This window comes from Pan paniscus, chromosome 16, assembly GCF_029289425.2.
Source record: "Pan paniscus chromosome 16, NHGRI_mPanPan1-v2.0_pri, whole genome shotgun sequence".
Classification (NCBI taxonomy): domain Eukaryota; kingdom Metazoa; phylum Chordata; class Mammalia; order Primates; family Hominidae; genus Pan; species Pan paniscus.
Window position 1 is genome coordinate 79,813,101 of NC_073265.2, and position 12,628 is coordinate 79,825,728.

Genomic DNA, 12,628 nt, shown 5'->3' on the forward strand with positions numbered 1-12,628 from the left:
CAGGGAAGCCCTCTCCACAGTTACAGGCAGAAAGGGGGGGCCACTGAGCAGCGTGAGCCCAGATCTTACCCCCACCAAGTGAAGCGGGAAATAACTTGCTACTACCCAGCATCCGGCCCGCCCCTTCCACTTCCGGTCTTACCCGGCTACTTCCGCTGCTGTTTCGTAGCTGACTGCTGAAGGCTGGTTTGCGTCGACATGGCGGTTACCCTGAGTCTCTTGCTGGGCGGGCGCGTTTGCGCCGCCGTCACTCGCTGTGGGTTCGCGACCCGGGGGGTGGCGGGCCCAGGCCCTATTGGCCGGGAGCCGGACCCCGATTCCGACTGGGAGCCGGAGGAACGGGAGCTGCAGGAGGTGGAGAGGTACCGGCTTCTCCCCGGGCCCTCAGCTTGAAGCAGGGCCTCGTGCCCCGGCGCTCCAGGCCGCGCCCCCTTGGCGCCGGGTGTCCTGCCGCTGCTTGCGCAGCGGCCTGTGTTTCTTCTTACCCGTTGTTAGGGGCGCAACGTCAGGTGTTCAGCTTCCCTGGGACCACTGGTCCCTTCATTAGTGACGTATTTCATCATCAGTTTAGAGAGTTCGGCATGTTTACAGGCAGTTATTGTTCTAGGTGTTAGCTTTCTGGGTGTACAGAGCAGCTCTAAGCCGGCAACATGGCCCGGTTGCCCTTGCGATCAAAGAGAAGAGGGCTGGGCGCTCCGTGATTTAGCCTGAGGCTCTTCAAACATCCATTCTGCTTCCACGCATGGCTTCTGCCATTGGTTCTCTTCCCCCAGCACCCTGAAACGACAGAAACAAGCAATCCGATTCCAGAAAATTCGGAGGCAAATGGAGGCGCCTGGTGCCCCGCCCAGGACCCTGACGTGGGAAGCCATGGAGCAGATCCGGTAAGACTCAGGATACCTTGTTTGTATCCGCTGTGACGAGAAGTGAAGGATGCTGGAGCCCAGAAACGGGTTTGGCTTTTTTGATACTGCTTTTATATTTTCGTTTACTTTTTGTCATTGAAATTTATTATCAGAAAAGTAGAGTAATATAACGAACTTCCCTAAACCTGTCATTATATAGATTTAATAGTGTTTTGTTTTGTTTTTTAAAGAGAAGGGGTTTCGCCATCGCCTCGAACTCCAGACCTCAAGTGATTCTCCCGCCTCGGCCTCTCAGAGTGCTGGGATTACAGGCATGAGCCACTGCGCCCCGCCTGGTTTTAATAGTTTTTAACGTTATGACGTGGTTGGTTCATTTTTACTGAAAATTTTAAATAGTAAATCGCAGACATCACAACATTTAACCCTTGAATGTAGATCGTGACGTTCCCAACCTAAGGTACAGGGATGCTGGTGTTTCCATAGTTAGGTGCATTTTTCTGAAGACAGGATCTGTAATTTAGGAAAGCTTAAAAGAGTTTTTAAGTTTTTTTGTTTTAAGTAGGTAAAGTATTAGATATGCCTCAACCTAACAGTATAACATGGTATACACATTGAGAATTGTTTGTCCCACCCACTCTCCTGTGGGTACTTTTTTTTTTTTTTTTTGGTAGATGGGGGTCTCACTCTGTCGCCAAGGCTGGAGTACAATGATGTGATCACCGGTCACTGCAGCCTCTACCTCCTGGGCCCAAGCCATCCTCCCACTTCGTCCTCCCAAGTAGCTGGGACTACAGGTGCATGCCACCATGCTTGGTTAATTTTGTTTATTTTTTGTAGAGATAGCCTCATCATGCTGCCCATGCTAGTCTCCAATTCCCCGGGCTCAAGCGATCATCCCACCTCAGCCTCCTAAAGTGTTGGGATTACAGGCATGAGCCACTGTGTGCAGCTGTACTATTTTTAATAGTTTTTCTCTACCAAAAACTAGGCTCTGTGCCCTGAGTGAGCCACTGCGCCTGGCCCTCAATTCTTTTTTATAGATGGTGTTATTATATTTTTTTGAGGCAGTATATGACAGTCGTTTTTAATTTTTATTTAAACAATTTTTTCTCCTATTTATTTATTTGACAGAGATGGGGGTCTCACTATGATGACCAGGCTGGTCTCAGACTTCTGGCCTCAACTGATCTTCCCATCTCGGCCTCCCAAAGTGCTGGGATTAGAGGCGTGAGCCACCATGCCTGGCCAGAATGCATTATTTAACCTGTCTTTTATTGTGGGCATTTAGTTGGGTTGTTTCCATTTCTGTTGCTCACTAATAGTGCCCCAGTGAATAACTACGTATGTGTATCATTCTGCATACCTGCCAGGAATATTTGTTATATACATTCCCAGAAGTAAGGTTGCCAGGTCAAAAGACAAATGCATTTGCATTTTGATAAATATTGCTAAGTAGCCCTACATAGATTATGTACTATTTTTCATTTCCATCAGAATGACTCTGGAATTGAAATTTAAAATAAAGGGGATTCTGTAGAGCTGCTCAAGATTTTGTGAGCCTGTAGCACCTTCTGAGTCCTCAGTCAGGTCTGTCTCCTCTTTTTTTCGTTTGTTTGTTTGTTTTTTGTTTGAGGCAGTCTCACTCTGTCGCCCAGGCCAGAGTGCAGTGGCGAAATCTCTGTTCACTGCAGCCTCTGCCTCCAGGTTCAAGAGATTCTTGGACCTCAGCCGCCCAAGTAGCTGGGATTACAGGTGTGCACCACTACACCTGGCTAATTTTTGTATTTTTAGTAGAGACAGAGTTTCACCATGTTGGCCAGGCTGGTCTCAAACTCCTGACCTCAGGTGATCCACCCACCTCGGCCTCCCAAAGTGCTGGGATTACAGGCATGAGCCACCATGCCGGCCTCTATCTCCTGTCTTCAACAATAGCTTTTTCAAACCTTCCACCTTCCTACTTATCTCCCTTTTTTGTGGTCAATAAATGTCCTTTTAAGAGAAAAGAAAACAGTCCATTAAGTAAAAACTTTCAGCTTCCTGGTCTTCCTCTTTGCCCACTACTCTCAAACTTATACTCTACTCCCATCTCAGAGGAAATGGGAGCCCTTCACTTGTCTGGGACCAATTCTCTGTATGCTTTAGGTCATATTTCTCCCTGCGTAAGATTACTCAGGGACCTCTGTCCTCCACCTAAAGCTCTCTCTCATTCTTTTGTTCCCAGCTGGTTCCCAGGGTGCCTACCCTTTGTTTGTTTGTATCACTGCAATAAAACTGCTCTCCTTAAATCCATCAGTGACTTCCTCAGTGCTAGGCTCAAAAAGACACTTTGTAGTCCTTAGCTTCCTAAATAATTCAGCAGCATTTGCCTTTGTAAAAACTACCTTTTAAATTAAAAAACATATATATATTTTAAATAAAGACAGGATTTTGCCATGTTGCCCAACCTGGTTTCCAGTTTCTGAGCTCAAGCGATCTGCCTGCCTTGGCCTCCCAAAGTGTTAGGATTACAGATGTGAGCTACTGCACCCAGCTGAAACTGCTTTCTCCCCCCCACCCCCATTATTTATTTATTGATTGACACTGATTCTCTCTCTTTTTTTTTTTTTTTTTGAGACGGAGTCTCATTCTGTTGCCAGGCTGGAGTGCAGTGGCATGATCTTGGCTCACTGCAACCTCTGCCTCCTGGGTTCAAGTGATTGTCATGCCTCAGCCTTCCAAGTAGATGGAATTACAGGTGCACACCACTGTGCCTGGCTAATTTTTTTTTTTTTTTTTTTTTTGTATTTTTAGTAGAGGTTGGGTTTCAGCATGTTGGCCAGGCTGGTCTTGAACTCCTGACCTCAAGTGATCTGCCTGCCTCAGCCTCCCAAAGTGCTGGGATTACAGGCGGGCGTGAGCCACCATACCCAGCCTTTTTTTATTTTTATTATTTTAATTTTACTTTAAGTTCTGGGGTACATGTGCAGAATGTGCAGGTTTGTTACATAGGTGTACATGTGCCATGGTGAACTGCTTTCTTAAAATTCTCTTCTCCCTTAACTCCAGGGTACCATTCCGTTCTGATCTTTTTTTCTTTTTTTCTTTGTTTCTAGGGCTGCTTTTCTCAGTTTCCTTCCTGGGCTCTTCTTCTACCTCCTATATCTTAAATATTGTTATTTCTTAGAGTTCTGTCCTTGTCATTTTAGCTCACTCTGCATATTTCCCTGCCTGATGCTAGCCACTCAGTCACCCCTGCTATTGGCTTATGACTTCCAAATCTGTCATCTCCAGTTCATGTTTTTTTTCCTGAACTCTAAAGGCATATATTCAACTGTGTACCAGACATCTCTGTTTTGGATATCACAGTTTCCTCAAACTCAGCATGTACAAAATAGAATTCATCGTTGTTCCCTGACAACTTCATTCTGTTCCTGTTTTTCCTATAACCTACTAATTACCCAAGCTAAAATCCTGCATCTTGGCCTTGATGATGCTTCCCCCAATACTTAGTCCCTTAGTACCAAGTTGTACTATTTGACTTTCCTAAAATATTTCTCAACTCAACTTTCCTCCTATGCTCCATTGACTGTCTCACTTGAGACTGACTGGATTACTGTAAAAGCCTCTTGACCAATCTTTCTGCCTATACTTTTGTTACTGAAAAACTACCACTAGGTTGAATTCCTTTTTTTCTTTTTTTAATAGAGATGGGATCTCCCTGTTTCCCTGGCTGGTCTCGAACTCCTGGGCTCAAGCAATCCTCCTGCCTCAGCCTCTCAAAGTGCTGGGAGTGAGCCATTGTGCCAGGCTGTAGGTTGAACTTCAAAATGAAAATTTATCCGTGGCATTCCACTGCTTAAAATTTTTCCTTGACTTGCTGTTGCCTTGGGATAAACTCCAGACCCCTAAGTGTGATCTACCTCTTACCCTCACTGTCAGTTGAGTTATTCCCAACAAAGGTGATGGGCCGCTTTACATTTCACGAGCTCTTCACTTTATCATCAGTACCTTTCGTCTCTCCTTCTCTCCTCCCTTCTGCCAGCTTATTATTACTCCTTTCATCCTTTCAGACCAACTCTAGCTTGAACTTCATGAAGCAATTCCTGGGCCTGGCTATAAGTGTTCTTATTCCCTATATCTGGGTCTCCCTCCTGGGGTGCTGTCTTTGCATCCTGTGCTATAACCTTTACCATAATGTCATTCATTGTGTCTGTCCCCACTCCCAAACTATGTAACGGGAAGGTCAGTCCTCCTGCGTCCCCAGGATCTATTGTGGTATTAGATGTCACTGAGAGGAGCTGAGTTGATGTGAAATGAAGTGACCTGACTGACCGTGGTCAGGTGTTGCTGTTGACACACAGGAATGGAACACAGCCATTTAACTAGCACAAAATAGGGACTAGCACAAGATTTAGCTAGCACAAGATAGGGACTACATTTGCGGTTTTTCAAGCTCTCTTTATTTGTTTTTTTGGGAGAGTCTCACTCTGTTGCCCAGGCTGGAGTGCAGTGGTGCAGTCTCGGCTCACAGCAGCCTTCACCTCCCAGGTTCAAGTGATTCTTGTGCCTGAGCCTCCGAAGTAGCTGGGATTACAGGCATGAGCTACCACGCCCAGCTAATTTTTGTATTTTTAGTAGAGATTGGGTTTCACCATGTTGGCCAGGCTGGTCTCGAACTCCTGGGCTCAAGTGATCCGCCTATCTCGGCCTCTCAGAGTTCTGGGATTACAGGTGTGAGCCACCATTGCCAGGCCTCAACCCCTCTTCTTTATCATAGGTATGGCGAGTTAGATGTTCTGATAGGAGACTTCTTCACAACTTGCAAACCTGCTCCTTCTTCCCGTAGGTATTTACATGAGGAATTTCCAGAGTCCTGGTCAGTTCCCAGGTTGGCTGAAGGCTTTGATGTCAGCACTGATGTGATCCGAAGAGTTTTAAAAAGCAAGTTTTTACCCACATTGGAGCAGAAGCTGAAGCAGGATCAAAAAGTCCTTAAGAAAGCTGGGCTCGCCCACTCGCTGCAGCACCTCCGGGGCTCTGGAAATACCTCAAAGCTGCTCCCTGCAGGCCACTCTGTATCAGGCTCTTGGCTTATGCCAGGGCATGAAGCCTCATCCAAAGACCCAAATCACAGCACAGCTTTGAAAGTGATAGAGTCAGACACTCACAGGACAAATACACCAAGGAGATGGAAGGGAAGAAATAAAGAAATCCAGGACCTGGAGGAGAGCTTTGTGCCTGTTGCTGCACCCCTAGGTCATCCAAGAGAGCTGCAGAAGTACTCCAGTGATTCTGAGAGCCCCAGAAGAACTGGCAGTGGTGCGTTGCCAAGTGGTCAGAAGCTGGAGGAGTTGAAGGCAGAGGAGCCAGGTAACTTCAGCAGCAAAGTAGTGCAGAGGGGCCGAGAGTTCTTTGACAGCAACGGGAACTTCCTGTACAGAATTTGAGTCGGGGCTTGGCTTATGGAGATGCCTCGTGAAACACAGCTGGGCAAGTATTAATGTATATGGAACAGCCTGGATTTCTGCATATGGATAAGCCACCTTGGAATAGGAAGAAGTGTTGAGCCTGGACTGTGGGAGGAAAGAGCTGCGTGGATAGATTCAAACTTCCTGTAGTAGTGCTCCCAGTCTGACCTCTGTAGACCTTCAGTACTCACTCTTCTTGCTTAGGCTCTCTGTGTGTTGAAAACCATTCCATGTTGCATGTGTTGTTAAAATTTTCTGTGATACTTGCAATTTATGTTTGAGAGGAAGTGAAAAGTTTGCCTTCTGACCTCATTTCCTTCTTGATCAGTGAACACTAACATTTTGGGGACAACTTAGTCAATTGATTTTCCTTACAACAAAATAAAGTAAAATGTAGCAGTCTGCTTTTTTGGTGCTCTCTGGGGTGGGATGGTTTACCTGTGAACCTTGGAGAGAGGGAAGGACAAAGGCAGAAAGGAAGGATCCCTGGTCAGTAAACATTGGGAGAGAGATGGAACCAGAGGAATTTCCCAGCAAAGGGCTCTGTGCAGAGCATCCTGCTTAGTGAGGGATTCTGACAACTGAAAACTGGACGCCTTTCTCTTAGTTGCTGGGGTTCTGGCAGAGATTGGGAAATGAGGGGTTGGCAGAAAATACAAAGCAGGCAAAGGCTTTAGGGCCCTTATAATCTCCAGCCACATTTTAAAGTTTATATTAAGAGCTGGGCATGGCAGAATGTGCCTACAGTCCCAGTTACTTAGGAGGCCGAGGTGGGAGAACCGCTTGAGCCTCGGCAGTTGAGGCTGCAGTGAGCTATGATTGCACCACTGCACTCCAGCCTGGGGTAACAGTGAGACCCCCATCTCTAAATAAAATCAATCAATCTTCAATTATGTCTTATTATACAGTTTACTTAACCAGATTTTTACAATGGCGCCATGATGTCGGCAATCCCAGATTAAGAGGTCCCTTTTACAAATAAGGAAATAAGACTTTAAGATGGCTGCCAATAAGTGGCAGTGCTGGGACTTAACTCGGGTCTCATCATTAATCCAGGGCTTCTGGAATTCCAGGAATATGGCACTGTCTGCCATAATTTTGTTAATTTACCGCTTGTTTTAGAAATACATCTGTTATAACCAGAAATTCGGGGACAGCTTAGTCAATTTGTTTTCCTTACAAGCAAAATAAAGTAAAATGTAGCAGTCTGCTCATTAGTGCTCTGGTGGGATGGTTTACCTGTGAACCTTGGAGAACCATGTCCTGCTTTCACAATTTACCAGTAAAAATGGCTACTCCGAATTTAAATATATGTAGGACATTAATGGAAACACCTACATTCCAACTCAGTCATTGCCACTCTGTAGAATCTTACTGCTATTTCAAATGTCTAATTACAGCAATTAAAATACTGATTACTGTTGCTTTTATCAGTTATTATTGATAACTTGAGGATCTGTTCTCAGTATAAATGACAAAGCCCTATCACATGCCAAGCAAAATTCTACGATCCAGATGCTGGTAATACAACAGTGGGCAGATAGGACCTTTGCTGTCACTGCCCTGTCACCATCATGTAGTTCATAGTAGAAGCTTATCAATATTTTTATGGTTTTGTTGTATTTATGGTATTTAATTGTTAAAGATGTGTTAGATGCTGTTTGATTGTTTAAATTTGCATTTCTAACTCCTGCAAATATCTGATCATGCCATACCCTGTTCGCAGTGGGCTATAGAAACCTAAAGGCTGTTCTTAAAACTTTGTTTTTTAATTTATTTTTGACACGGACTCTCGCTCTGTCGCCCAGGCTGGAGTACAGTGGCACAATCTCAGCTCACTGCAACCTCCGCCTCCCAGGTTCAACTGATTCTCCTGCCTCAACCTCCCGAGTAGCTGGGATTACAGGCGTCTGCCACCGTGCCCAGCTAATTTTTGTGTTTTTAGTAGAGATGGGGTTTCACCAGTTGGCCAGGCTGGTCTCAAACTCCCGACCTCAAGTGATCTGCCTGTCTCAGCCTCCTAAAGTGCTAGGATTACAGGTGTGAGCCACCACGCCTGGCCTTTATTTTTCTTTTGAGACAGGGTCTCACTCTTGTCGTCCACACTGGAGTACAGTGGCTCAATCTTGCCTCACTGCAACCTCTGCCTCCCAGGTTCAAGCGATTCTCATTCTTCAGCCTCCCGAGTAGCTGGAACTACAGGCGGGCACCACCATGCCCAGCTAATTTTTTTTATATTTTTAGTACAGACAGGATTTCACCATGTTGGCCAAGCTGGTCTCAAACTCCTGACCTCAAGTTATCTACCTGCCTTGGCCTCCCAAAGTGCTGGGATTATAGGCGTGAGCCAACACGCCTGACCTTTATTTCTTTTGAGACAGGGTCTTGCTCTGTCATCCATGCTGGAGTGCAGTGGCTCAATCTCAGCTCACTGCAATCTCTGCCTCCTGGGTTCAAACTATTCTCATTCCTTAGCCTCCCAAGTAGCTGGGACTACAGGCATGCACCACCACACCCAGCTAATGTTTTATTTTTAGTAGAGAGAGGATTTCACTATCTTGGCCAGGCTGGTCTCGAACTCCTGTGCTCAGGTGATCTGCCTGCTTCGGCCTCCCAAAATGCTGAGATTACAACGTGAGCCACCACGTGAGGCAGGCGGATCACCTGAGGTCAGGAGTTTCAGACCAGCCTGGCCAACATGGCAAAACCCCATCTCTACTAAAAATACAAAAATTATTTGGGTGTGGTGGCAGATGCCTGTAATCCCAGCTACTGGGAAGGCTGAGGCAGGAGAATTGCTTGAACCCGGGAGGCAGAGGTTGCAGTGAGCCGAGATTGTGCCACTGCACTTCACCTTGGGTGACAGTGAGACTCCATCTCAAACACCTCCAATGCTCTATCTCAAATACCATGTCTACCCTTCTTCCTGCTTGACTTCATCTATTACACAAGTAATACATACTCATTAAAGAAAAAGACAAGCAAAATGAAAACAAAAGTCATCCCTGATCCCACCAGTGAAGAGTTACTATCCTACCAACATTTTTCTAAGCATATGTACAACTTTAAGACAAGCACGAAAGAATAATACTGAGCCAGGCGCGGTGGCTCTCGCCTGTAGTCCCAGCAGTTTGGGAGGCCGAGGCGGCTGGATCACTTGAGGCCAGGATTTCGAGACTAGCCTGGCCAACATGGTGAAACCCGGTCTCTACTAAAAATACGAGAATTAGCGACTCCCAGCCGCCGCCCGGGCCCGCGCGCTCCTCCGCCCCGCTCCGCTCGGCTCCTCTCGACCCCACACCGCCGGTCGACATGATCCGCTGCGGCCTGACCTGCGAGCGCTGCCGCTGGATCCTGACCCTGCTCCTACTCAGCGCCATCGCCTTCGACATCATCGCGCTGGCCGGCCGCGGCTGGCTGCAGTCGAGCGACCACGTCCAGACGTCCTCGCTGTGGTGGAGATGTTTCCTTCCACAAGGGCGGCGGCGGCGGCGGCAGCGGGTCCTAAGAGGACGGCTGCCACAGCCTCATGGAGTACGCGTGGGGTCGAGCAGCGGCTGCCATGCTTTTCTGGGGCGTCAGCATCCTGGTGATCTGTTTCATCCTCTCCTTCTTCGTCCTGTGTGTACCCCAGATACTTGTCTTCCTAAGAGTGATTGGAGGTCTCCTTGCCTTGGCTGCTGTGTTCCAGATCATCTCCCTGGTAATTTACCCCGTGAAGTACACTCAACCTTCAACCTTCATGCCAAGCCCCGCTGTCACTTCCATCTATAACTGGGCCTACGGCTTTGGGTGGGCAGCCATGATTATCCTCATTGGCTGTGCTTTCTTCTGCTGCTGCCTCCGCAGCTGCGAAGATGACCTCCTGGGCAATGCCAAGCCCAGGTACTTCTACACATCCGCCTAACTTGGGAATGAGTGTGGGAGAAAATCGCCACTGCCAAGATGGACTCCAGAAGAAGAAACTGTTTCTCTAGGCTACTTTGAACTTATTTTTTGGCAGTGTTCATATTCTCAAACTAGTCAAAAATGCTAAAATAATTTGGGAGAAAATATTTTTAAAGTAGTGTTATAGTTTCATGTTCATCTTTTATTATGTTTTGTGAAGTTGTGTCTTTTCACTAATTACCTATACTATGCCAATATTTCCTTATATCTACCCATAACATTTATGCTATGTTTGTAAGAGAATATGAACATGAAACTTAACACTTTATAAGGTAAAAATGAGATGGTTTCCAAGATTTAATAATTGGATCAAGTTCTTGTTATTTCCAAATAGAATGGACTTGGTCTGTTAAGGGCTAAGGAGAAGAGGAAGGTAATGGTAAAAATTGTCAATGACTGGCCGGGTGTGGTGGCTCACGCTTGTAATCTCAGCACTTTGGGAGGCCGAGGCAGGCCAATCACCTGAGGTCACAAGTTCAAGACCAGCCTGGCAAACATGGTGAAACGCCGTCTCTACTGAAAATACAAAAATAAGCCAGGCGTGGTGGCACATGCCTGTAGTCCCAGCTACTGGGGAGGCTGAGGCAGGAGAATCGCTTGAACCAGAGAGGTGGAGGTTGCAGTGAACCGAGATTGTGCCATTGCACTCCAGCCTGGTCAACAGAGCAAGACTCTGTCTCAAAACAAACAAAAATTGTCAATGACCAAACATTCTAAAAGAAATGCCCCAAAAAAGCTTTTTTTTTCAAGCCTTCAAACTATTTAAGGAAGCAAAATAGTTTCCTAAATGCATATTGTTTGTGAGAATTTCTCATTAATATCCTGAATAATTCTTTTTTTTTTTTTTTTTTTTTTTTGAGACGGAGTCTCACTCTGTCTCCCAGGCTGGAGTGCGATGGTGTGATCTCGGCTCACTGCAAGCTCTGCCTCTCAGGTTCACGCTATCCTCCCGCCTCAGCCTCCCGAGTAGCTGGGACTACAGGCGTCCACCACCACGCCCGGCTAATTTTTTGTATTTTTAGTAGAGGCAGGGTTTTACCGTGTTAGCCATGATGGTCTCGATCTCCTGACCTCGTGATCCGCCCACCTCAGCCTCCCAAAGTGCCGGGATTACAGGCGTGAGCCACCGCGCCCAGCCCTGAATAATTCATTCTTGCTAAGCTTCATGTTGACTCTATATATCATCTAAGAAAGTATTGTTTTGTGGTCCAAACCTGTTGCCGTGGTTAGTAAGGCTTTCTCAGGTGTGAAATATTTAGATGAAATTTTCTCTTTTAAAGTTCTATATAGGGTTAGGGTGTTGGAAAATGCTATATTAATAAATCTGTAGTGTTTTGTGTTTATAGGTTCAGAACCAGAGTAACTGGATTGAAAGATGGACTGATAGATTAGATATATCAGTCTAATTTATCATGACTGATAGATCTGGTTAAGTTGTGTACTAAAGGATTAGGAGAGCCCTTCCTGTCACAAAAGTGCCACTAAAACAGCCTAAGGAGAAAAATGGCTTGCTTTTCTAAACTTCAGATGTATCTGGGCTCTAATCATATAGACAGGCTTCTGATAGATTGCAACTGTAAGTAGAAACCTACATATAGTTAAAATCCTGGTCTTTCTTGGTAAACAGATTTAAAATGTCTGATGTAAAACATGCCACAGGAGAATTCAGGGATTTGAGTTTCCCTGAATAGCATATATATGATGCATCAAATGGGTTATTACTATTTTTTACCATTTCTACTTACATAATGAAAAACAATTCATTTTAAATATCACATTATTATTTTGTAAGTCGTGGAAAAGGGCAATTGAAGTTTTCATTATGAAGTTTTCCCAATAAACCAGGAATTCTAAACTTGAAAAAAAAAAAATAGAATTAGCCAGGTATGGTTGCACAGGCCTGTAATCCCAGCTACCCGGGAGGCTGAGGCAGGAGAATCACCTGAACCTGAGAGGCAGAGGTTTCAGTGAGCCGAGACCACACTACTGCACTCCGGCCTGGGTGACAGAGACTCTGCCTCAAAAAATAAAAATAATAATGAAAGTAATGTTGGGATTATACTGTACACTCAGGTGTACATTCTTTCTTACATGTATGGTGAATATATTTTGACAATAAATATCTTTACATCAGTTAAAATAACCACCTCATGTTTTGTTTTATGGAATACAATATTATTTTGTTGTATGAAGTCAAATATTAGATTGAACCATATATCTGACCATTTTTTACCTATAAAAATAGCAGTTACCTGTAGTCCCAGCTACTTAGGAGGCTGAGGCAGGAGAATCCCTTGAGCACAGGAGTTCAAGGCTACAGTGAGCTATATAATTATTCTTTTGTTGTGGGACATTTGGGTCATTTCT

The 12,628-nt window shown here is 45.4% G+C and overlaps 1 protein-coding gene and 1 pseudogene across 1 annotated transcript; both read left to right on the forward strand.

Moving 5' to 3' along the window:
• The first annotated feature begins 29 nt into the window (after positions 1–29).
• On the forward strand, positions 30–6,715 carry NGRN (neugrin, neurite outgrowth associated). Its single transcript, XM_034939422.3, has 2 exons — positions 30–884; positions 5,692–6,715. The coding sequence occupies exons 1-2, from the start codon at positions 826–828 to the stop codon at positions 6,290–6,292; spliced, it is 660 nt and encodes a 219-aa protein (XP_034795313.1). The 5' UTR covers positions 30–825; the 3' UTR covers positions 6,293–6,715.
• A 1,018-nt stretch (positions 6,716–7,733) lies between these two features.
• Positions 7,734–12,404, forward strand: LOC129393962 (p53 apoptosis effector related to PMP-22-like; annotated as a pseudogene).
• The last annotated feature ends 224 nt before the right edge of the window (positions 12,405–12,628 follow it).

What these genes read in the sequence shown, in the direction of transcription:
- NGRN (XM_034939422.3), top strand. Translation starts at nt 826, where the DNA reads ATGGAGGCGCCTGGTGCCCCGCCCAGGACCCTGACGTGGGAAGCCATG. An exon ending in GAAGCCATGGAGCAGATCCG is followed by an intron (nt 885 to 5,691) that starts GTAAGACTCAGG and finishes TTCTTCCCGTAG; the next exon opens with GTATTTACATGAGGAATTTC.